General features: G+C 36.8%; 1 protein-coding gene across 1 annotated transcript in view; it reads left to right on the top strand.

Annotated features, from left to right (window-relative positions):
• Window positions 1-27,217, top strand: part of EPB41L2 (erythrocyte membrane protein band 4.1 like 2) — a 268,113-nt gene that overhangs the window by 188,104 nt on the left and 52,792 nt on the right. The window contains exons 6-10 of the mRNA XM_044675431.1: window positions 6,869-7,087; window positions 10,562-10,649; window positions 16,106-16,258; window positions 16,784-16,881; window positions 23,864-24,036. Of these exons, the coding sequence (XP_044531366.1) occupies window positions 6,869-7,087; window positions 10,562-10,649; window positions 16,106-16,258; window positions 16,784-16,881; window positions 23,864-24,036 (731 nt within the window). The remainder of the gene's footprint in view (window positions 1-6,868; window positions 7,088-10,561; window positions 10,650-16,105; window positions 16,259-16,783; window positions 16,882-23,863; window positions 24,037-27,217) is intronic.

The following is a 27,217-nucleotide window of genomic DNA, read 5'->3' as shown; positions in this document are numbered from 1 at the left end:
TCTCTAGGCCTAACTCTCAATCCACTGAGCTACCCAGCTGTCCCCTGTGTGGTTTCTTTTGCCAGACTTTTAATCAAGAGTCGGATCCTAAGGTTCAGTTTTTTATAATGCAAGTGACTTTTTGAAAAATTGATATATTCTTGCCTACATTCTAGTAGCATGTAATAGCCCAGGAATGGTTCAATTATTTATTTTTTTAAAATCCTATAGAAAGGAAAACAAATGGAGAGGTTCAGTCACATAGATGTCTGTGGTATGATTATTCAGAGGCTGAGAGACCAGCTATTCTTCTCTGATGATTGCTCAAGTCCCAATAATTAACTCTTTTCTTAATCTTCTGTTTGCAACTTGACAAGATGGTGGCCAAAGGTTGTAAAATTTATTTTTCTAGCAATTTTTATCAGTAGGTGGATTCTCATCATTTTTCAGTAGCTTAAGAGAATAATAATGAAAGAATGGGAATTAGAATAGATCCCTTGACTTTCAAAAGTAACCATTCCTTTCCTTTCTGTTGTTATTTCTTTTTCTGGTAAACTTATTCTAACTTTTGTGCCATATTAAGCATCTTAAAAATTCCATAAAGCAAGTATACCTTGTTTTGTATGGTAGAAAAAAAGTATGGGATTTAGAGTTGGAGCCTGTGTTTGAATTCTGACTCAATTACTAGCTATTGTGAGGTAAATGAATTCACATTCCTGGGTTTGTTTATTTTAATAAAATGAGGTGATTGGACTACAAAAGGCATCTAAAGCCTTTTTTCTTTTATTTTGCTGTAATCTTGTAAATATTGGATGTAATCTTTGATCTAGGGCTTCTTAACATAGAGTCCCAGGAACCCCCTAGATATAGGGGGATAGATTTCAGGAGTGACCCTGAATTTATTATTATTTAATGGCTGAAATCCCTAACAGTTCGAACCTACATTTTTTTTTTTTCGGTTTGAATTTTCTGAGTTTTGCTTCATTTAGAGACAATTTTGTTTCTTATTCTTAGTGTTAGGTAGCTAGGTGGCACAGTGGATAGAGTGCTAGTTCTGAAGTCAGGAAGATACATCTTCCTGAGTTCAAATCTGGCCTCAGACATTTATTAGCTGGGTGTCCCTGGGTAAGTCATTTGCCTCTGTTTGCCTCACTTTCCTCATCTGTAAAGTGATGTAGAAGGAAATGACAAACCACTTCAGTCCCAAATAGGATCACAGAATCACATATGACTGAAACTACAGAACAGCAGCCATATCACAACATTTTTCCTTTTCAGGTCAATTTAATAATAAACATTTATTTACTACTTGCTGTGAGTTATACACTGAGAATAGCACTTTATTGAGAGACTTTAAAGAAAAAAAAGATAAATCTATTCTGATATGCCTTAAAGTAATTTTTCCTCCCATCCAATAAAAACAAGAGTTAGTTAGGTGAAGTCTTTTGGTAGTGGTGGCAGCGGCAGCAGCAGTAGAAGTAGGTAGTAATAGTAGTAGAAGTAGGAGGAGTAATAATAGTAGCAGCAGCAGCAATAGTAGAAGAATATCGTAGTACACACTATATCACATATATAGCCTTTCCTACTCTAGTAGTAGTGGTGGTGGGAGTGGTAATGAAAATAAGGATGGGGAGAAGTCCTTTGGACTTAGATGGGGGAGAGAGAACAGGTATTTTGTCTGGTGGAACTGAAACCCAACCGAAGGGCTGGTGAGGATGGAGGGAGCTGGACGACCGGCTCGTGCCCTGTCTAAGGGAAGGCATTGGGAGGGGGCCAGAGTTCCCTCCTTCAGCCTTGTGCTCAGAGGGAAGAGGAGGCTGAGGAAGGTGGCACCCAGCGAGGCTTTCCTTAGCAGTGTGGTAATCTGATAAAGGAGTAGATTAAAAGTAGTAGATGATTAATAGGAGACTTGGAGTTTTTTAAGGTGCTTTTAATATATTACACTGATTCTCTCCCTGTCTCACATATACCTTAAATTATTCTCACACACACACTCACAGTAGGAATTCCCAATGAGGACTCTCTTCCTGAACTGTCTGGTGCTGGTAAAGTGCTCAGTTGAGGCTCACAGGACAGGTGCATTGGGCGTACTCTCCCACCCTCCATCCCTCCCTCCCTCTCTCTCTGTCTCCCTACAAGAAAATGGTGGCAGCATTTTCTTAGTCTTGGCTAGTGGGAGAGTTCCTCTTCTAGTTGTGTATGCTATAGGTGCGTATGTGTGTTTAAGTCTGTTTTTTTGGAGACTTTTCTCATGGAAAAGAGAGAGCTGGTCTTGTAAAAATAATTGCTTTCTCACTTTCCTTTGCCTATAGGCCTCGGAAATAAGATAGCTTCATCAATCCACTGTATATTCATGTGACACAGCTTGCTCAGGGCTCTTCCTGCCTCAGACTTTGCCCGTGTTGTGGTACTCACTGAGGATGCAGCTCCCTCTCCGAGGCGGCCCTCAAGGCTACACGTGTCTCTCGACTTCCCAGGCTTGTCCCTGAAGAGGGAGGAGACACACCATTACTAATCACGCTCTGATCTGCATTGGCTTCAGCTAGTAAATAAAGGCTTTCTTAACTGCGTAGGAAGCTGTTGGAAGCCTGACTTGGACACCCTGCCATGCCTACAATTCACTGTTTCTAAGCAAGAGCGCTTTCAAATAATAGCCTTCATTAGGGCTCTGTAGACACGCACACTCCCTGCTGTAAATTGTTGGGGGATTAAAATCTCTCAGTTGTAGTTATTTTATAGGATCGGTAAGTGCTTTGGGTCTTGATGTAAATGGGCTTGAAAGGCCGCCCTGTCAGAAATCAGAAGAGTTATAACCCTACTTGGGACACCCAAAGCCTGCGTTCTGGGCAGCGTCTGCAGCCCTGGAAGGAGTTTGTTGGGCAGTGTCCTCCCTCGATCTGGCTGCACCCCTTCTCTGTGCTTTGTATATGCTGGTCTTCCTAGGCCGCAGGGACTGAACACCCCTCTCCCCTCAGTTCTTTCTGGAGCAAACACCTGATTAAATTCAATGAATTTTTACAGGTTTGGGATGACAGGTTGCACATGTACAGAATCCAGCCATTTAGAAGGCTTTTATGAAGGTGGGGTCATGGGGGAGGGTGACTGCCTATTCAGATCTTAAGAGATGTAATTTCATCTGTGTGAAATTTTTATGGCCCAGACAAATGTTTGGATTGGCCTGCTTGATGCAACATTCCATCTCCAGTTTCCTTTCCTTTGCATGCAACCTGGAGCTGTGCCTTGGCATCTAATTGGTGTTTAATAACTGCTTATTGAATGGATGAATGAATGATTTGTGAGAAATGAGGGGAAAGAATACATCTGAAAACTGTATAGAAGGAAATAATGGAATAAATGTAGAAGTGTAGAATTGAAGGAGATGATCCATGATTGTGAATGTGAAGGCATTCTTAGAAATCACAAAGGAATAGGAAAAATACAAAGGATTGAAAGTCTTGAAATAGCAATAACAAACTTTAGTGCCACTAATATCATTTCTCCTTGAGGGGAAAAATCTTGCAATGAATGGAAAATATATAGCATCAATCAGAAAAGGAACAGCAGTTTAGGATAACAAAAATAAATGGTATAACTCAAATATTATTTTATTCAAAAATATTTATTGATCCACCATGAATATTGAGGATCATTGGACCACTACATTATTTTTGTGTATGATGTTGTGCCATTTTTACATGCCCAGAGTATTTCAGAATTTGATTCTTTTCAAGGTGTGTTTTTTATTTTTGTTAGTTCCTGCCTGTACTACATAGCATAAATACAATTTAAGTTTTAATTAAACTGTATTAATGACATTTTCATTGCCAAACATCTTACAATTGCTTTGAGTTCCACTTATTTAACTAGAATAAAAGTTTATGAAAAATTGAAAAAGAAATTGAGGAAGAAGAAGAAAGGAGGTATCTGTTTTCAATCTGGTAGCAGTAGTAAAATAAATTTAAGCTTCTTGGAGGCAAAGACTGTCTTTTGCCTCTTTTCATATTCTTAGTTCTAGGCAAAGAGTAGATGCTTAATAAATGTTTATTGATTGATGATACAGGGCAGAATTCGATCTTTCCTGAATTGCTCTTATTATGAACTGCTTGCTGGACATTTCCACCAGGGTGTTCTACAGGCTTCTTGGACTTGCCCATATCCAAGATGGAACTCATATTCACTTCTAAAACATATCCCATTTCTACACTCCTTTATTTCTGCTGAAGTTCACAGTTATCTTTTCAGTTATAGTTTGTCTGAAGGCTGATGTCATCCTTTATCCTCTCCCTCACCTCAATATTTTTTTTTTTAATTTTTTTTTTTAAACCCTTAACTTTTGTGTATTGGCTCATAGGTGGAAGAGCGGTAAGGGTGGGCAATGGGGGTCAAGTGACTTGCCCAGGGTCACACAGCTGGGAAGTGTCTGAGGCCAGATTTGAACCTAGGACCTCCCATTTCTAGGCCTGGCTCTTAATCCACTGAGCTACCCAGCTGCACGCTTCCCCCCCCCCCCCCCCCTTCAATATGAGCCATGTGCTAAATCTTCTCTGTTGTGCCTCCACAGTAACTTTCACTTTGATCTTCATCTCTTCTCTACTGACACAGACTCAACCCTAGTTTAAATCTTGCAAAGCCCTCTTGGCTTTTGTGTTTCCAGTCTCTGGCCTTTTAGACAGTCCAGCTTTCACAGGTGTTATGTGACCCTACTATAGCTCTATTCAAATGGCTTCAATGGCTTACCATTACCTGTAGAATAAAATAGAAACTCCTCTTTGGAGCATTTAAAGCCCTCTTCAGTATTGCTGCTACCTACTTTCCCATTCTTATTTTATTTTATTCCCCCTCATGTACTCTCTGTTGCAGTCACACTGGCTAGCTGTTTCTTATACTTGAAAACCCATTTCCTGCCTTGGTGCTTTTACAGAACTGAGCCCTCCTCAGTGTTTGGAATGTTCTTCTTATTTCATCTGAGTGCATCTTGGAATTTCTAGCTTCCTTTCAAAGCACAATTCAGGTGTCACCTCCTGCACTAAGATTTTTCCTGGTGCTCCCTCCTAGGATGAGGGAGTAGTGTTCCTGATGTTCTCTCTTACTTTACTTTAAGTCCTATTTACTTATCAACGTGTATATTTTATCCCTTTTGGGAATATTTTAGAGAACAGTGTCTGTTTTTGTTTTGAGGCATTTTATTCCCAATGCTTACCAAATGCTTTGTTACCTATAAGATATTTAGTGAATGCTAATTGTGTTGAATCAAAGAATAAGTGTTTTGCTATGCAACATTGAAGTGGTTGAATTCGAGACCAGGGTGCTTTGAGGGTACTTATTGAGTTTACATTGATATATATCAGTATAGTTTTTCATTACAAGGGTAGAAACTATGTTAGAGAAAGAGAAATTGAGTCAGGTGTTCTTTTCTCAAGGAGTGAGTTGATGGAGACCAGTCATTCACAGCTCTTAGGTTTTGTATTGGATTATGTAGAGGACAGGGTGACTTGGGGGAAAATCTAAAAGAGCTTGTGAGGGACACATGCCAACTTCTCCTTTTATACAATATACCAGGAATGTGAAATATAAAACAGTGAGTACTGGAGAAAGTCTTAGAGACAATGAAGTTTCTGTTAGTACAAGAAGATGGGAGGAAGATAAAAAAGGAGATCAACCATTTTATCTTTCCTGGGAGGAGAGAAGGCTTTTTCAGAAGGCTGAGGAGGAAAGGAATGGGGGGGAGTAGGAAGATTACATTGAATGGAAAGAGTTAATAAAGGACAGAAGCTGGTACTTGAGAGATGTTAGTGAATTTACTGTGACCAGGAGAGTAGGAGGTGTAACTGTGCTAATCAGAGGACAGTGTTGGCAAAGTGTTTCCTCTTTTAATAAGAGGGAATTGAGCCAGGGTCAAAGTGTTTAGGTCTTTAGGGACTGGACTAAATGCACTTACGATTCAACCAAAGGTGATGGTGGGTAAGCCATACAAAGATATTTCACATATGTAACATAGTATCAATAAGAAATGATGAGCAGGATGGTTTCAGAAAAGTCTGGGAAGACTTTACATCAGTGATTCCCAAAGTGGGCACCACCGCCCCCTGGTGGGTGCTGCAGTGATCCAGGGGGGGACAGTGATGGCCACAGGTGCATTTATCTTTCCTATTAATTGCTATTTAATTTTTTAAAAATTAATTTCCAGGGGGATAAGTAATATTTTTTCTGGAAAGGGGGAGGTAGGCCAAAAAAGTTTGGGAACCACTGATTTAGATGAACTGATGCAAAGTGAAGTGAGCTAGACCAGAACCAATTAACAGCAACAACAATATTGTACAGTGATCAACTGTGAATGACTTAGCTACTCTCAGCAATATAATGATCTAAGATAATCCCAAAGGACTTATGATAAAAAAATACTTTCCATCTCCTAAGAAAGAATTGATGGAATATGAATGCAGAAATTTTTATTTTTCTTATTTGTTTTGGTCTGTGTTTTTTCTCTCAAGAAATGTTTTGCATGACTGCACTTGTATAACCTATGTCAGATTGCTTGCCTTCTCAAGGAGAGAAAGAGAGGGAGGGAGAGAATTTGGGATTCAAAAGTTTTAAAAAATTAATGTTAAATTTTTTTTACATCTAATTGGAAAAACAGAATGTATGTAGTATTTACATTAGATAATCAAATCTTGTAGTTTGCATTCTGTTAATTCTTTGCATATATAATGCACAAGTAACTTGTGCGGTCTGTATGCAAAAGTCTTGCGGTTAGGTATAAGCTTTGTAAATTTGAATTATTGTCATAAAATATTAGCTCTGGTGTGAACATTGTCCTTAATGTAATCATGTGTAAAGATAAGTAATTACTGTGAAAATAAGTGATTAAATATTTTTTTCCCCCTCATAGATATTTCCTGTGCCTTCAACTTCGACAGGATATTGCTTCTGGCCGCCTACCCTGTTCTTTTGTGACTCATGTTCTCCTTGGTTCATATACATTGCAAGCTGAGCTTGGTGACTATGACCCAGAGGAGCACAACAGTGACTACATCAGTGAATTTCAGTTTGCACCCAATCAAACTAAGGAGATGGAAGAGAAAGTAATAGAGCTGCACAAAACTCACAGGTCTGTCTACTTTTGTGATGGAGAGAGAAAAATGGTTAGGGTTAATTTTATTTACCTATCTGCTTAACATCTAAATATTGAAAAATGGAATATTTTGACAGAATTTTTATGTTTTTTCTTAGAGTAGCCATTCTACAACTGTTTTAGAATAGCCACTCATAATGAATGGAGAAACGATGTTCATGAATGTTTGTATTTTTTTAAAAAACTGCTTCCTTCCTTTATTCATTTACACATATCCTCTATTTATCCTTATTCAACAGTATTGTTTTAGGTACTTTATTATTTATTAATAGATATAAATTATGAACATTCAATTTGGGTAGGAATAGATATGGTATATGAAATATAAGAGGGAGACACACACACACACACACACACACACACACACACACACGCGCGCGATGACCTTTTGTGCCACTTCATTGTATGGTGGTAACCTTGGGTTCTTGAATCTGCTATTAGCAGATTATAACCTCAGGCAGAAACTAAAGTTTCCCTTATGCTTTAAAAGCCTTTGAGTAATATTGGATATAGGCTTAGTTCAAGGATCAGTGAAATACCAGTAAGTGATGAATTCTTTCGGAAATGGCAAGGGCAAATGGTAGCCCTTAGTATTCTGGGGCACCCTTCCACTTTTCAAGTGATGGTGGAATAGTGAAAAATGGAGTTCAAGGTACTCTAAGTAAGAATCATAAAGCTTTTAGGAAAATAGTAAACATTTACTTAACTTATAGACACTCCAAATGTGAGATCTTTGACTAGTGATTAGCAAATTGGTATTCTTTTAGAAGAACTAAATCACATCATAATGGTTTTCTTGTGACCAATGAAACCAGAAGACAAAACAAAGTTATAGTTGAAGAGAAAGATGGCTCACTGGCTCTCCTTGGAGAGGCATGCCAAAATGTTGACTTCATTATAGGTCTAAAGTCAACAAAAACAACATTTTGTTGGGCACACTTCCATCGCATATTTCTATACTCATAATGTACATAAGCAAGAACCACATAATGGGAAATGTTCTACCTTCTCCATGACCATTGTTTACAAAGGATAAATTTGAAGAGAAATTTACTCCCTCACAAAAAAGGCAATTGAGAAAACAACAAAAACTTCCAACCCATATGCCTACTTTCTCATCTTTTATCAAATCTGGGTATGATCTACATATGTAGTGCAGATTCTTGATAAAAATGAGTAAGGGAAAAATGCAGGTTATTTAAGTTCTGCAGAAGATCTTATCCTCACAGTTACTTATTTGACTATAGATGTTACAAAACCACCCTGTACTTTGTTCTGATTTTTTAAAAGAAAAATAGATGTGTTTTAATCAGAGTAAAATGTATACTTAAGCAGAGGTTCTTCACCTTTTTTTCTGTCACTGTCCTTTCCTAAACTCACTTCCTCTTGGCAGGCTAGTGAAGCTTTTGAAGGCTTTTAATGCATAAAATAAAACATATAGCTCTACAAATGGAACAAATGAAATATCGCTACTAAAGTATTTTAAAACTAAGTTCATAGATTTACCTTAAGGCGGTAGCAAGAAGTCATCTCTCATGCATTTAAGATTTTATAAAGCCTCTGATAAATGGAACCTGTATTTAACAAGTCTTTAATTAATAATACCTAAGTTAGAATGATAGAGGGAGATAAGTTCTAACCAGAGTATTATCACAGCCCATGGAGAATGACCATCACATAGGCCAAATGGAAGATGGGGTCATTATAGAAGATTGTGGAGTTCTGCAGATGATCCTATTCTTGCAGATGATATTGTTTTTGTTTGTCCTTCATTTTTTGAAGAAGACCAGTACATCATGTGACTTACTTGTAAATTAGATTAAAGTGAGGCAGAGTTGTACGGAGTCATCAGACTCACTCTTTCTTCCAGTCATAAAAGTCCAGTGGCAAGACAAAAATCAGGATGCCTAGAGATGTGGCCCAAGATACAGTGGATGAGATAGTATTGTACTATATATTTACTATATATTGTACTCTTGTTCCCAGAAAGTTATAGTGCCTTCTCTGTGAGATCCATAATTATTTAAGAAATGTGTCCTAATAATCCATGTGTTAAATAATAAATTGGTTCAAAAGGCCTGTTCTCTTAACTGCTGTGACATGCAGCTGGATGCCCTGTCCATTGAATTAGTATATCAATAATGGCAATATGCACGTATTAAATAGGCACTATAAATGGATAATTGAATAGGATGAAGAAGTCTAGCTAAATTGCAGTTGGGAATTTGCATAGCATGCATGTTCAGTGATCCCAAGTTGCTACCTGATAGGAAAACCTTTTAAAGCAAATATTTCTGCAGTGATGCAGTATGCTTCTGAATCTTAGAACATCACAGTTTCAGAAGAATCAAAATTACAGGTGACAGGGGGCAGTGGAGAGGTGGTACATATTCGGTGTAACTAGTAGGTCTATGTATTTCCAAAATTAATTCTCCTAAAAATATGGAATGAGGAAGTGACCTATCACTGGAAAAGGAGATTGACTTCTCTTTGGAGTGAGGGACAACAGATAGACAAACCTCTGACTGTTGGCATTAATACCATAAAATACAAAAAAAGACCCATAAGAAGGCTCCCAACAGATTTGGATGATCTCTGGGGAGGATCTATGAAAAGAGTACATTAACAAGAATTCCAAAAGAATGTGTTATCTTCTCTGATGGAGGTGTAGTGCCCATATTGGTGTAAGTCCATTCAAGGACGAGAAATGCTATAGATTGAAGATTATTTTACTCCTAGATAGATTTTTTTTAAGCAAATTTCAGTCGCAAAGAATAACTTGTATTGATAACTTGCTTTTGTTTAAGTTATATTGAATCTTGAGTTTCACTTAAGATATACTCATGATAATAATGACCATTTCTATAGTAGCTTCATTTTTTTCTGAGTTTTCAAGTGTGTGTGTGTATATATATATATATGTATACATATACATATATATATGTATTACAGTTGGTTTTCAGAGTAGCTTCAAAAGAGCATTTAATACTAAAAACATCTTAGATAATTTACTAAGTCTTATTTATTTTTTCACTTATTTATCTCTTTAATTTAAAAATTAATGTGATCTTCCTTAGAGATGTCTATGATTAATTTTATGAACAAATGATTTATTTGGTGATAAAATTAAGGATTGAGAATTTGTTCACCTGGGACAGATTTAAAAATTAATCAGTTTAGTTGAATTTGGATGACTTCATGAAGTTTTAGTTTTCCCTAAGGTCATACTAAAACCCTATTTCTTCAGGCAATTAAGGCATAACAAAACAAAACAAAAATCAAAACTATATTTAGTATTTCATAATAAAGAAAAAGAGGTCAAGGTTCAGGGAAAACAGATGATTTATATATTTATTTTTCTTTGAAGTTGAAAAGTGGTTTTTCATCTTGGATATTTTGTTTATATTTTTTCCCCACCAATAAAATAGTATTATTTCTTGTGATTCCTAGGGGCTTATCTCCAGCACAGGCTGATTCTCAATTTTTAGAAAATGCAAAGAGACTTTCCATGTATGGTGTAGATCTACATCATGCCAAGGTATTGTAAACCTATTTTTAAAAGTTGTTGATGATTATGATGTTAAAAAAAAGAAATTTTTGAATATAACTTCCAATTCTTCATTTCTTATATCAAAGAAAAAGAGTTAAGCAAAACCATCCAAATACAGTTATTGTCTCTGATATCATGAGCTAAATTTTGTACCCTAAATGTTCCACTAAGTATTTACCATGATGTTTAATCAGTCTGTTCTCTGAATCCAAGATTGATAAATATAATTAATCAGTTTTCTGTTTTTTCATGTTGTTTTTATTTATATCATTATATTTATTGTGTGATATTAGTCTCGGTTTTGTTTACTTGACTTTTTCAGTTTGTGCAAGTCTTCCTGTCTTTCTCTGAATTCTTCATATTAATCATTTCTAAATGACAAAATGCTCTGTAACCTGGATATCCAACTAACTGATTCTTCTGGCCCTCCTTCTCTCTTTCCCCTCTTCTTCTCTCTCTCCCTCCCTCCTTTTCCTTTCTTCCTCTTATGTGGATATCTGGGTTATAGAACATAAAGAGACTAATGATTTTTCTTATATAAATTGCAGATTGTTTTCCTTAATGGTTGTACTACTTCATAGTTTAACCCAGGGCCCCAGTGTATCTATCCTTATACAACAACTTCCATTTCTGTCTTCTGTCATCTTTGCCACATAAATCTATTTGACAAACTATGTTCAGTAACATATAACCTAGCACCATACTCCTCAGGCTTCTATTTGAAGAGATGAAGAATCTGAGCTTTAAAATAATCTTAGCAACCTTAGAGAATTTGGGTGCAGAGAAGGGAGTAAACATTTCAATAGTGCTTAATACTTCCCAGGCACAGTGCTAACTGTTTTAATTCAATTAGTTGTATTTTTTTGCTTTTGTTTTTAAAGGTGTGGGGGGGTGAGTATCTAGAACCCTCCCCCCTTGTTAGCTTTCAATGGGCCAGATCAGCTATTCACTAACCACCCCCCCCCCCCCCCCGGAAGACCTATGAGGGAATAAACTCACTGAGCTTCCCAAACTAGCAAAGCTATAATGGGGATGTTGAAGGAAGATGTTGGGGTTCAGTTTTGTCCTTAATGGATGGGATCCCACCCCCAGAGCCAGCCCTGTTGAGACAAGCCTCCCCCAACCCCTAAGTACAAGTAGCTTTACCCCTCAAGATGGAGTCAGGTAATGGTTTTCCCCTCAGCCCCAAGATCAGTCACCTCCTGTAACTATTCTAGACTCTAAATATCAAGCTATTAGGGATTTATTAAAGGATAAATTAAATTCAGGGAACATGGAAAAAGGTATAGGAGAATCAACGAAGGAAGGAAAGAATGAACTACTCTATCAACTATGTCTTCTCCCCAAGAGAGCAGCTCTGGACTTCTTCGTTGGCTTGGTCATAGTAGCTAACTCTCTTTCCTTTATAGTCTCCTATCCCATATTTCTATCTAATATATAAAAGGGAAGTAATAGGATCAATGGATTTAGGCAGGATCAGAGAAGGGACCTTGCTTCCTTCAAGCCCACTCCCCCAGGAGTTCAGACTCTCTGGCCAAATGGGAGAATTGCTGTTCAATGTCTTCAATGTTTACTTTGTTGGTATTTGTAGTCTCCCCAATAGCCACACATAAAACTACAGAGGAACCTAATTCACTCAGGATTCACCCCACCAGCCAAACCTGCCAACCAACCCTTCCCCCCCCCCCCCCCCCCCCCANCACATAAAACTACAGAGGAACCTAATTCACTCAGGATTCACCCCACCAGCCAAACCTGCCAACCAACCCTTCCCCCCCCCCCCCCCTCCCCCAAGCTCCTTGTCTGGTCACGAGAGAAGTTACAGTTGAGAAACCTCTTCCAAAACTCCTCTTGCTGTTGGTCCCTCCCAAATGGAAGTCTCTCAGAGTTCCATGGGGTCGGTTTCCATTCCCCTTCCAAGATGTGTGCTTAGTTATCCTTGATTTACCCCAATTCCACACTTACAGTGGGAAAAAAAAGAAGAAACTTTTGTGAGGCTGGTTATTTCTTGGAGTGGCTATAGTATATAAAGAGATCAAATCATTTTCCTCTTTCCTCTCCCTTATTCTATCATTTTTTCCCACTAAGTCATCCTCTTCTTACATTCCTACTACTATCCTCCATTGTTTCTTCTTTAACCAATGTCCTCCAGATTCATTTGTTCTGGTTTTTTTTTTTTTTTTTTTTTTTTTTTTTTTTTTTTTTTTTTTTTGTAAGTTCCTTTGATCTCAGTTCTGCCTGTGCTTGCTATTTCTCTAGTCCTTACCTTTACTTGACAATTAGATAAGAGGTCAAAGCATAAAGAGTCATCAGTAAGTGCTCCCCAAAGAACCTCTGCATATTGTGAATTAGCATCATGGTGATATGGAAAGAGGAATAAATTTAGAATCAGATGATCTTGGTTGATTCTTTCCTCTACCACTTTTAGTAGTTGTGTGATCTCTCTGGGCCTGATTTTTCCTCAATTTGAGAGACATCTAAAGTGCTTTCCAATTCTAAAACCACAATTCTGTGGAAGAACCTTTTTTCTTTAATGGAGTTGTTTTTTATTTTTTTAAATAAGAGAAGTATCTCTAAAATAGACAAGAAGGGCAAACAAAGGATGGAAAACATATCCAAAAAAAACCATGATTACTATTTAATTTCTATACCTTATAGCAGACCAATTACCCCAGTAGTACCCTGGAAATTTTTGTTCTGGAAGGTGGGGCTCATACTTATCTCCTCTTTACCTAATTGAGTCAATATGGTATGTGAAGACTACTATGAAATAAGTGTTAGGGCAGCTTACTTTGTAGAAATTGGAAAGAGTATATTTAGGGTACTTAAAAAGATTTCTTGAATTGACTATTAGCATGCCTACTTTGGAGGGCTTTGGACTCCATTACTCCCCTGCCATTAAGCTGTTTTTCTACTCCCTTTTCTGTTAACAGTTCTTACCAAACAAAGTCACATTAGTATAGAATAGTAGCATTTATAAGACCACAAGGAATTGGTAGAAATGACAAATGTTTAATCAGAAATCAATTCAGCTTGCTTTGAACAGCTTCATTAAACTGAACTAGAATGAAAATGGTTTAATATTGACCTTCACATAAGAATTAACTTTCATATGATGAGACCACATTTCTCTCTTCATTCACTTTATTTTTTTTCTTTATTCTTTATTTTTTAATTTTAAACCCTTAACTTCTGTGCATTGACTCATAGATGGAAGAGTGGTAAGGGTAGGCAGTGGGGGTCAAGTGACTTGCCCAGGGTCACACAGCTGGAAAGTGTCTGAGGCCGGATTTGAACCTAGGACCTCCTGTTTCTAGGCCTGGCTCTCAATCCACTGAGCTACCCAGCTGCCCCCATTCACTTTATTTTAACTAAATTTAAGCACAATATATTAATATGGCATTACATAATGGATATAACATAATAAAATACAATAGCAATATAATGTGCTAGACATTAGGAGGAAATGCAAAGATTAGGTAAGATAATAATTTCACTATTATGGAGCTTGTGATCTAGCAAACACAAAATTGAAAAATACTTTAGATAGTTGCAGAACAAAGAGCTTCCATGGGTAATGGGGGGAGGGTGTCAGGAAGATTTTGAAGGAAACTCAGTTACGGATTCATGGAAGAAGTAGACTTTTATTTGGACTTTAATGGATGAGTAAGGACTTAATATTTGCATAGATAACCTCTTGCTTCTCTGGTCCTAGCAAGTAATTTTTAGCAGCCTGAAAATCAGTTGGTTTGGGACCCTGTAAGTAGCTTTGTACAAAGAGTCTTCTCTTTAATCCCTGCTCCTAGTATTTCTAGAACTTCTTGATGAAATTATGCCAGAAAAGAGTGAAAAGCACACCATATGGGTTAAATCACCCCCCTGCCGCCAAAGCATTTTAAAATGGATTGTGGAGTATATTTATAAGTATACATATGTATTATAGAAGTATAATTAAAGGGAAAACATTTGGCGGTCAATAGTCATGTAATTTTATACCATTGCATTTATTTTTAAAATAAACATAAGATATTTTTATGGCCAAGTTGAAATATTAATTTTAATTTGTTGGATTAAGATCGAGACTAGTGATAGTTTTGGGATTCAATTTATTTTGCCTTTATGTTGTAAGGAACAGAACATGTATTAATATATTATGTCACTAATTGATTTTGAATATGTAATACCTCTGGGTAATTTGGTTCAGTGTATGTTTTTCTAATGAAATCTAAATCTTCTATTGCTTTATGAAGTATTAATGAATGATGTATCGTACATATTGTATCTCGTACAATCCTAGAATAGTCAGTGGGCTACCTGTGCCATATTGCTCATTTTTGTCTCAGCTTACTTGGTACCCTTAAATCTTTAAGACTTGCATTTATTTCAGCTTACCTTCTTTTCCCAAACAAAAGCCTTAGAGGAAAGCCAATATTAGTGAACTCAAGAGTAGTTTTTGATCCTTTAAAATGTGCCAGCCAAAGGAATGTTGTAATGACAAGTAGATGTCACCACTGCATTACGGGTGACCTGCATGGAAAGATTTGGGTATTCCATTACACTAGGGGAAATTGCAACTCTCAGCTTGCCTTGAAGGGACATTTGGAATGAATGATTGTTTTTGCAGAATGTAATCCTGAGGTCATTCTATACCTGTCAGCCAAAATGATTTATTGATGGTTTAAAAAAAGATACCAAAAACCCACCAAAATGACTGAATTCAGTCAGGGCTGCCAAATATTTTTTTTGCCACCCTGCCACAATAGATTTGTTTGTATTCCAACAAAACACACATTTTGTCTTTTTACCCTTTCTCTGTAGAAAATCTAACTCTATTCCTTGTACCTCATCTCTCCCCCAATCTAATTCCTACCCTCTTAACCCTTCCAAAGGAGTTCAATAATTCACCATATGCCTCTTGAAAAGTATTGAGATCATATTACAACAACCCTTTGAAACATAAAATATGATCCTTGAAAATGGATAGATTCTAGAATAAGCTGTCCTTTCTATTGTCTCCATCTATTTTTCTGCTCTTGCTATTATTTAAAAGTGAAATCTATATAAAATCACCATTTCTGGAGACAGCTAAGTAGCCCAGTGGATTGAGAGCCAAGCCTGGAGAATGGAAGGTCCTGGGATCAAATATGGCCTCAGACACTTTCTAGCTGTGTGACCCTGGGCAAGTCACTTAACCTCCTTTGCCTAGCCCTCACAGCTCTTCTGCCTTGGAACCAATACACAGTATTGATTCTAAGATGGAAAGTAAGAGTTATAAAAAAAATAAAAACACCATTTCTATTCTTGGCTTTAAAGGAGCTAGTTAACCAAATGATCATATATCTAAAGGAGATAACATTCTTCAAACTGTAAAGCACTATATCAATAAATAACTGGCTATTATTACTTTTGTTATTAACCAGCATTTAATACTTTGTGTTTGATAGGACTCAGAAGGTGTGGACATCAAGCTGGGCGTATGTGCTAATGGACTACTTATTTATAAGGACAGACTGAGAATTAATCGATTTGCCTGGCCTAAAATCCTGAAAATCTCCTACAAGCGCAGTAACTTCTACATTAAAGTCAGGCCAGCAGAGGTAAGCAGTGTGAAGTCTATTTTCCGTAGTGTCTTTAATCAGTTAACTCAGTATTTCTCAGTTTTAATTGCTTTTACAGTAAACAAGTTCTTGATGTTTAAATTGACTTCTTTCATATAATAATTTAAGTCTAATGAATAGTTGGTCATTTCCCTAAAATGGTCTTGTACTATATTAATCCTTTCTCCAAATTCATTCTTGTAAGTAAAAAAAAAAGGAGATCAATAGGCAAAAACAGTATTAATATTATGTAAAAGGATTCCTAACTCCAGGGGGCACTGAACCTATAATAAGCTTATTTGAATAGGTTTTTAATATATCTATGAAGATAGAAAATTCAGTTATTAATTTTACAGTTCTTGAGACATCCATCTGGTGCAGTATTACTAAGTATGTGGGAACCAGCATTTTCCTTTCTCAAGAAAGGCGAATCACTCCTGAGAGAATCCTAGAAGCCCTGGTAGTACTGGTCAGTGATGAACTTTTAAAAGAAATATTCTAATTTGTTTTGTGGATTCATTCTAGCTGGAACAGTTTGAGAGCACCATTGGGTTCAAACTGCCAAACCACCGGGCTGCTAAAAGGTTATGGAAAGTGTGTGTGGAGCATCATACTTTCTACAGGTAATTTTAGGAGATAAAATTGGTAGAATTACTGTATCAGGAAAGAAGACATGGGTTAGCCTAATCTTTCTTAACTTTTTGTGTATTCAAACCTCTCTAGTTGAATATAAGGTAGATTTTGTGGTGTTTAATTGACGTAAATCAGTGGATTTTTTAAAGCCCTTAGAATGATTGAATACTGTGTTTTGTTGAATGAATATCCTGAGATCCAAAAGAATCTTCCTCTTGCTAGCCGTAAAGAAACTAAGTATTAACTGATAATAATGACATGTGCTACTGCCATGCAGTACCATTTTATTCATGCCCCAGGATTTCTTGTCAAAAGTCATCACATCTAATTTTTTTATTTCTGAGTTATTTTTGAGGCAAGTTTGTTCTGCCTCAGTAGATGATAACAGAGCCTTAGATATCTTTATTATTATCACTACATGCAGGAATAAAAATGATAGACTCCTTATATTCACCCCTTCTACCATCCCCTTCACAAAACCTATTTTGGGAGTTTATTTGTAAACATTAATTTAAGATTCCAAACATTCAAAAAAATTTCATTTGAACTTAAAATTTTTTTATATTGAATTTTCTATAATAGAAATTTCTGTGTTCTTTAAAGTCAGTAAGTTTTTTTTTTTAATGAAGTACTTTTTCTTAAAAGCTGTGGATCTCTTTAGAAAATAAGAATAAATTTTTTACATTTGAAAGCAGTTAAAAAACAAGTAGATTTTAATATTTATATCAGATCAGACAAAATACAATGCCACTTTCCCATCACACACACACACACACACACACACACACACACACCTACTGGAGGGATGCTTTCTCAAAATTCTTAACTCATATTCTTTTGGACTATACAAAACTGAAATATGAAATTTTTGCATGTTAATAAATTGTCCTAGAATAATGAGACTTTAGCCAGTTTCATACATAAAAGTACTTAAGTGGTAGCACTGACACGAATTTATTGTTACTATGACTATTAATCAGTAGGGCTTTTGAAATCCCTTTTATTTCTTTTTCTTTGGAATCTTTAGTAACTTTTATGTTGCTAAAGACTTAAGCCGATATACACTTAAATAGATGAAATATTTCCTTTTTTAATGTCTTATTCCTTTGGGTCTTGTTCAAGGAAATTTTTTAGTCCATAAGAAGTTCAGTAATTTTACTTAAATGTAATATCTTAGGGGGGTGGGCAGCTGGGTAGTTCAGTTGATTGAGAGCCAGGCCTGCAGAAGAGGAGATCTGGGTTCAAATCTTGCCTCAGACACTTCCTAGCTATGCAACTCGGGGCAAGTTACTTAACCCCTATTGCCTAGCCCTTACTGCTCTTCTGCCTTAGAACCAGTACACAATATTGATTCTAAGATGTAAAGGAAGGGTTTTAAATAAATCAATGTAGGATCTTACAGTGTTTTTATGATTGATAGATATATTTTATTGCAGTATATAACATAGAAGTAGTGCGCAGTGAAAGATGTCCTGTCTAAAGAAAACAAATGTTTTTTGACCCAAAATGGATAAATATTATCAAAATAGTTTTTGTTCCTGCTCTCTTTGTGTTTTCTAGGAAATAGTTCAGGTAGCCATATGTTCATATTTATTTATTAGAAAAGTAGCTAGTCAATTTCTGTGTTCTGTTCATTCTGTTCACTTGGTTTAGTCTTGTGTTGATCTGTCTGCCTATTGATATGAAGATCTTTGGATACAAGAAAATACTTGTTGAGACACAGTTACCCTGGGACTTGCTATGTCATTAGAAAATTCTAATACCATGTACTAGACACATTCTGGAAGTGTATGCATTCTATTGAAATGGGAAGCTTCAGAGAGCTTTTCATTCCCATTTGAAAAGACTCTTCATTCAGTTGTCCAGAAGATACATTTTTTGTGTTTTCTTTGTACATGATGGTGACTCACAACCTCATTAAAGTACTCACATGCAAAACCTAAAACTTTTTTCTATGTTTAGGCCTGAGAATAGACCTGTTGTGTTGAAAAAATGCTTTTAATAAAATCCACCTAATCAGAATTATTGTACCATGCTTTGAAAAGAAAACCAGTAGCCCTGACCAATGTAAAGAAATTACATGAAAGTGTCATTGTTAGTTGTATAGGGTGCTCCTTATTCTCACATTCCTTTTGATTCCAATTTATACCTAATTGTGCATCATGACCTGTACAGGTTGTATTCTACTGCTTCTTTCTAAAATTTAAAGGGTTTCTTTGTTTTCTTTTGTATGATCTTTTTTTTCCTATTTAAAACATTGTATGATTACACTTAATTATGGTAGGATTCTAGTATTAAGTGGGACAAAAATGACTCAGAATCACTTGCCTCTTTTGAAAGAGAGAATGCTGAGGATAAAAAGAAAGGAAAAAACAAAGAAGCTTACATTCTCATGCCAACATTTACTTATTACAAAGGGTAAACTGGAGACACTCTCCATGGGAAGGCTCTAATGGTTAGGGAACAGGGAGACTAGGCCTGGGAAAGACTTCTTGCATAATGTAGGATTTGAGCTGAGTCTTGAAGAAAGCCCAGGGTTTCCTCCATGACCCAAAAGCCCTCACCTAACCCACCCTCATCCCTATATATATTATATCATTCTTATCTCTCCCTCCCTCATCTGGGGCTGCATTCTTGAGAAATGTACACCCACCAACATGGCCTGTCTCCATCCTCATCCTTCTTGACCCATCAGAAGCAGTCAGTAAAGAAAGAATAGAGATTAATGAGAAAATGGGGAGTGATGTTGAAGAAGATTGGTTGGGATCCCTTGTGCTTGGTGAGGAGTCTGCAGCAGTTTGTGGCGGACATGAGTGAAGGAGGCAATAGAGGCAGATGGCATCCAAATGGGAGGAGATGAGGAGAAGAACAAAAGGAAACTTGGCATGTGGCACCAGTTTTTTCCGTGAAATTTAAGTCTAGGTTCTCAGCTTTAGAGAGTGAGAAGGGGGAGCCAGGGGTATATGGGGGAGAGATGGAGAACATTTGGGAAAGTTGTGGCGACAAGAGGACGATGAATCAGTCAGGCGGTGGGAAAGCATTGCCTCACCGCAAGCAGGCCCCTGTTGATATCATTGAACATAAATTTTTGTAGGCAGTGGGCTGAGATGGGGACAGGAGGAGAGAGGGGAGCCAGGGCAGGCCATGTGGCCTAGGAAAGAACCCAAGAGTCGAGGAGCTGGCAGTCCTGATGAGGAGGAGAGGCAGGGGGAAGATGAAGGAAGAGAGAGCGGATTGGAGCTCATGAGCAGGGCAACACACATGCATGTCCGATAGCACGATCAGAGGCGTGACCTCTGCTACGTGTGAATTGGACAGAGTAGAGGAACAGGTTGTTGGATGTTGAGATCGAGGCACCAGAAATTAGGATTTTGTCAGGGGAGCCACTGTGCCTATTAAAGCCCCCTGGTATGAGGGCAGACATTGGGGCAGAGAGGGACTGTGAGCTAGAGGAAGGAAGGAGCATGTCTCAGGGCTCTGTAGGGAACAGCTCTGGAGTCTCCATGAGAAGGGCTGGCCTGGTCGTAGCGCCGAGGGAGGTCCTTCATTCGCCAGTGGGAGCAGCCGTATTCCAAATCTCTCCACTCCGGTCAGTCAAGGTATAGGAGAGGAAAAGCTGTACGAGCTGAAAGGGGTGGCTGGCCAGGGAAGTCCTGGCAGCAGCGTTGAGCCACGGCTTGGCACGTGTCTGAAGATGGGCAGGCATGAGATGAGGAAAGGTGAAAATGGAAGCAAGGCCTTCTCAGCCTGTTCACTTCTTGTTTGTACTCTCAGAAATTTCCCATCAGGGACCGTTCTCTAGTTCTCTCAACATTTATGAATGATGTTGGAACACCTAGGCTTTCTATAAGTTATTATTTGTTCTTAATAACCTTGTCATAAATCTCCAGGAAAGCTATACAAAAGGGAAAAAGCAGGACCCCTTCTTCCCCCCCAAGGAACTAATTATCAGTGTGGGAGAAAAATCCAAACAGTTACTTTTCCTCATTTTTTCCTTTTGAAACATGAATTTTTCAGTCTTTTAAAAAAACTTTCATCCTATAATATAGGAAGATTAAAATCCAGTTTTTCAATATATATTTTTTTGCATTAAGCTTTCAGGAAATTGAATGGAATTAATATGTTTACTGCACTTTTTTGGCTCTAATGAATATAGATTTCTTTTTGGATCATGAATGTGCATCCTGTTCTTTGAAGAGTGTTTGTATAGATATTTGTCCCTCATGTTAAAACTAAATATACTAATAAATCACACTTACAGCACAAGTGTTGACATGCTATTTTTCCTTAAAATAATTCTGTGACAGTATAAATATTATCAAAATGAATTTTCATGAATAAAGATAAGCATGTACCACTTTATGTTGACTAAGACAATTGAAAGTTGGTTAATATAAAATTTTGCATGCCAATATGAAGAAATGACTGACTTTATATAGCATAACCGGAATCATTCTAAATGGGGAAACTACCAGAATAATATATTTGCTGTCTCCCTGGGACAATCCTCATAGCATCAGCCTCTCAGTTGTCTCAGGCTTTCAATCATAAGATCTGTTGTCACAAGCCTAACTGATTTTTACATATTCATCCATATTGCTGCTTCTCCTGAGTGTGTAAGTAAATGAGATAACAATAACATGTTCTGTGCTTTGTATACCTTAAAATGTTACATAAACGCTATTATTATAAAATTAGAGACCTAATACAGTAGCATTCATTCTTGGGTTAGCAGATTTAGAGCCAGAAATTCAAAAATATAATTCAGTTTGTTAATAACTGGCTCGATTTTGATATTTTGCTATTCTAGAGACTTTTTGGCTTTGGATAGATGAGAACACTAAGCATGTGGAAGGCTGCCAGGGATTGCTTGGCACATTGGTATGCTCAATCTCTCATTGCCTGGAGGCACTTTCTCATCATTGATGAAGAGGCTCTGAGAGATTTCTAAAATTAAAGCAGAAATGGAGCTAGAATCCTAGTAGAGCAGTGTATGGTTATAACATATACACTAATTCTGAGTAGTAGAGTGGCTTTCTGCAAATCCTTTTGTTTTTCTAACCATCAGTTTTCTCATTACCAAAATGGAAATGAAAACACCTGCCCACAGATTGTTGTAAAGATCAAACGAGATAATGTAAGCAAATTGTACATCAAATTAGATAATGTAAGCAAATTGTATTATAACTGTAAAGTGCCATCAGCATGTTAATAGTTGTTAACAGACAAAGAAAAATGGCTTACGGCATACCTCACATTGTATTAATTGGCTAAGACCCATTAGTTGGTTGAGAAATTCAAGAACTGATTGAAGACAAATCTTAAATTTCATAATTAATCTATTATTTGGCCTGTTTCTTGACCAGATCATAATAAGTGGCATTTAATAGTGCTTTAAGGTTTGAGAAGTATACCCTAAGGTCACACTGTTTGGGTCAGATTGAATTTGAACCCAAATATTCCTGAATCTACATCCTATGCTTCACCCACCAGATCATGCTATCACAATAAAAGAGGTTATCTTTGAATTCATATTCTAGTATTCCTGATGGTTCACAATCCCCATCTATTAGTAGCCCAAAAAAGCTTTTTCCCCCCTTCCCCTTTTAAAATTGCAACAGTCTGCCACCATGTTTCATATTCTGTGTTGCTGATTTTATTTATCATTTATTCTGTGAACCTAGGGCTTAAGTGATGGAATCATTCTGGCAAGCAAACATGTTAGTCATCTGTGCTGGTCTTTCATTCCTTTCTTTTTTTCATGGGAAAGAATTATTTGATGGAGTAGATCCAGTGAGTTGGCTGATCTTTTTGTAGGAGAAATAGCTCTTAACTCCATGAATAAAGACTAAAAACAAATTACTTGGTGATTAGGATTAGAACCAATAGGCATATAAGACCACTCTGACTTTGTCCTTGATTATAGCCTTTTCTTTTTATTACAATTCAGACATAGGAAAGACTGTTGATTTTTGTTCCTTTTGTTAAAAGCAGTTAGGGGTCACAGTGGATAAGAGTATTGGAACCGGAATCAAGAAAAGATCTAAATTTTGGAGCAACTGGGTGAATTGGTGGATACATTGCCCAGACCTGGAAATGGAATATCTTGGATTCAAATCTGACCTCAGATACTTTCTAGTTGTGTGACCCTTGAAGGCATGTCAGTTAGCGCCGCCCCCCCCCCCCCCCCCAATTGCCTAGCCCTTACTGTGGAGCCAATACTTAGTATTGCTTCAAAGACAGAAGGTAAGGGTTTAAAAAATTATTTAAAAATAGATCTAAGTTGAAATGCAGTCTCAGACACCTAGTAGCAGTACAGCTCTTGTGACTAAAGCAGTCTGCCTCAATTTCCCCCACTGTAAAATGAGGGTGATAATGCTCAGTTCACAGGGCTATTGGGATTAAATAGGATAATATTTGTAAAATGTTTAGCACAGTGCCTGGCACATAGTAGACTATATATATAATATATAACAACTCCAGATTACATGTCGATAAAATTTTCAGGAATTGACATTTTGCAAGTCATGTTTTCTGCCTCCCTCCCACCCCTCCCCTCCTCAGATGGCAGGTAATAATATGATATGGGTAGTACATGTTATCATATAATACACATTTCCATGTTTGTCATAATGTGAAAGAAGATACTGCTTACACTAGAGAAAAATTTATGGAGGAAATAAAAGTGAAGCATGGTAGACTCTTAATAAATATTTATCTTCTTTATTGTTTTATTTCTATATGAGAGAAATAAGAAGGGAGGACTGGGAAGGTTTGGTTTTTATTTATAAACCTTCTTTAGAGCACATGATATTATTTGAGAGTAATAGTCTTCAGTTTTCAAAATTGAGTGAACATACTCTAGTTGAAAAGTTAGATGCTAAGCAGAGAATTAAAGGTTTAAAAATTAGGGTTTTTTTTCCTGAACCTTAGCTTTAAATTCTGATTTTATTTTATTTTTGCCCTATATAGGCTTGTGTCACCCGAACAGCCACCAAAGGCTAAGTTCCTCACTTTGGGGTCTAAGTTCCGATATAGTGGCCGTACTCAAGCCCAGACCCGACAGGCAAGCACCCTTATAGACAGACCAGCTCCATATTTTGAGCGTACATCCAGCAAACGGGTCTCAAGAAGTCTTGATGGAGGTAAGAAAATTAGTAATTATAAAGAAAGAATTCTTATCCTTTTTTTGTATCACAGCCCCTTTGGCAATCTGTTAACTCTGTGGAACCCCATTCCAGAATAATATTTTGAAGTGGAAAAATATAAGATTACCAAGGAAACCAATTATTAGAAGAGTTCTTAATCTGGGCTCTGTGATTGTATTTCAATATAACTATGTTAAGCTCTATTATTCAGATAACATGGTTGGTTTTATCAGATATGTGGGTTACCAAGTTTTAAGGAATAAAATACATCAGTGGCTGAAATATTCATAATATAGTTCAGTATTCCTTCTATTTTAATGGTATTTCATAATTCATAATCTTTTCTACCCTGAGGGGATCATTGCTAATGATCATTAAGTCTCTGTATACAAGATACAAATATGAAAAAGTGACAGCTAATAACTATTTCTGCTTGACAAGATCTTTGGTCATTTAGATTTTACTGTAGGTATTTTGGCAGCAAAGACTTTGCTTCTATAAAACTTCACTAAATATGTAAAATAGTGGCAAAATATTAATTTCAGGGTTTTATATATATATGAATGGTAGCTTTATGATAATATAATTTAAAAGGAATTGTCATGTTTATAGCCTATACAGCATCTGCAAGAGGTAAAATTGCAAACAAAATTGTACTATATATACATCTTATTCAGTATTTCTGTTAACATGCACTAAGTTTGCATAATTTAGAGATGTTCTTTCCTTATAATTCTAGTTGAAAGTACATATACTTTGATGTTCAGTTTTCTTTATCTCTCCTCTCTTAAGATCCTTAAGCAAATTTAGGCTGCCATTACGATTGGATAGATCATATCATTGTTCCCCTATGGCTCAGCTCACCCTCCCTACTCTCTATAAATATCTCTCTGTATTAGAAACTGAGCTTCTTGAGGACCAGGCTAACTACTTTTCTTGTCTGTATCCTCTCAGTAAGTGCCTGGCACATAGTAAACACTTAATTTTTTTGTCATTCATTCATCTCTGTGGCTTCTCTTACCTCCTTTCTATTTCTTTTTTTTTCTCCTCTTTTTTTTCTGTGTCTCCTTTTTTCCTTTCTTTTTCTGTGTCTTTCACATAGAAATATCTTAGTATTGCCTCTCTCCCCATATATGCATGAATAAGAGATGATCAGTATAGATCAGTGATGGGCAAACTTTTTAAAGAGGGGGCCAAAGGAAAGGAAATGCTCATCTGTCAGTCTGTTTCTAAGGCAACTCTTTTGAAGTTTCATTGTATCAGATTAGGAATAATGTCGTGCAGCTGGATAGAACATTTCAGGGGGCCCCATCTGGCCTGAGGGCCATAGTTTGCCCATCACTGGTGTAGATGGTTTGTTATCCAAAGAAATATAACCTCCAAATATAATTTCCAATCCATGAGACAAGTAAAAGTAGAATTTTTAATTCTAGTCTTAGTAAAAACAAACAAAAACGAGTTGATTGCTGGTTCTCACCAGAAGCCAATAAAATTACAAGAAACTAAGTTGCTATAAATTTATTATATTGTGAAAGCACCTTTTAAATTATCTTTGCAAAGTATGAATCCAGTCCTTCAGATTATTCACATTTCTCATTTAATGTTTGAGTGTCTGCAAAGAGATTTTCTTACAACGCCCTGGTGAGATAATGCTAGTATTATATCTCCTTATAAACTAAAACTGAGAGTTCATGTAATTTGTCTAAGATCACACAGTAAGTAAAGTCTGAGATGGGATTTGAACCTAGCTCTCCTATATCCAACACTCTTAAAAATGCTTTCTCGACATGAAAGGATTGCCTAGCACGTATTATTAGCTCAGTATATAAAATGTATAATATGGAGAATCTCATGATTCCCTCAGGTAACTTATTTATCCCACTATATTAGCAAACATTTATTAAGTGCCTACTATACTTTTCTTAAATCTTCTAGCACAGAAATCTTTGGAAAATCCACCTCTTTTTTTCTTATGAAACCAAAAAATGCAAAAAGATGGTCTAGAATAAATGACTAAACTCACAAATTCGACATTTTATTCACCGTGGTTTTACATTCACCACTCAAGATGTTGTTAGCCCATCCTCTAGTACATCAGGTGAGATATTCCTTTCTAATACCAAAAGGCACTAGCCCATGTTGCACATATATACTCCTTGCCACACAGAATTCCTATATCATAGGAAATTGCTATTTTCTTGGTGTTCTAACTTAAAAAAATACTCTTTACCTTGGAATATTGTCTTTCTTTAAGTCTCATTTTAAGCTATTTCCCATTGCCACCAACCAGCTATTATAATACTACTTTGTCTCTTGTAAAGCACTTTTACATGCTTTATCTTATTTGATTTTCATGTGAACATCATAAGGTAGCCTGGGCATATATCTATCCTTGTTTGTGTTTGATAGAGGAAGAAACTGAAACTCAGTAAATTAAGTAACTTGCTCAAAGTCCCATAAATAGTAAGTGGTGGAGCTTGGACTAGATTTGGATATATTTTACCTCCTCTTCTGGTGGTCTCTTTCTACCCTGCCCTGATAGGCAGTTTATCAGACTAGTCTTCTAGAAGAGAGGAGGCATCTCAGCTTCTCATAGGGAAGCCCACCATGTTGTGTGGCCAGGAAGCACAGAGGGCCACAGTAGATGTGTATCTGAAAACAATGAGTTTGCAAATAGTAACACCAAACATTACACAGTGCTTCATTCTCTTTTGCTCTTTGTCTTGGATGTTATAATTCATCAGATGTGGTCTGTTCTTGGAGACTATTGTGGAAATTAAGATAGAAGGCTTTTCATGCAGATAGATGACTAGACAGCTAGTGAGCAACTTGGGGGTTAGGTTATCTTACCTTCTTCAAAACAAATTTGATCTTTATGGCTATCCTATATCAAGCATTGCCACGTCCTGTGTCCCGTCTCCCCCCTTCCTCCCCCCCCAACATATTTATCAGCACTCACTCTGATTGACATGCCATTTGGCTTTGTTTTTTCTTATTTTAGAAGCATCTCTGATTTCCTCCCTGTGGGGAGCAGCATCCTGCTTTTCTCTCCACATAAACTGCTAAGATTTCTCTGTTCTGTTTGCCAAGTTTGCTTGCTTGCTTTCTTCTTTTCTTCCTTCTTTCCTTTCCTCCTTCCCTTCCTTCCTCCTTCTTTCCCTCCCTCCTTCTCACTTTC

Source organism: Gracilinanus agilis, chromosome 4, assembly GCF_016433145.1.
Source record: "Gracilinanus agilis isolate LMUSP501 chromosome 4, AgileGrace, whole genome shotgun sequence".
Classification (NCBI taxonomy): domain Eukaryota; kingdom Metazoa; phylum Chordata; class Mammalia; order Didelphimorphia; family Didelphidae; genus Gracilinanus; species Gracilinanus agilis.
The sequence above is the reverse complement of the archived record's forward strand: the minus strand, read 5'-3'. Positions and strand labels throughout refer to the sequence as shown.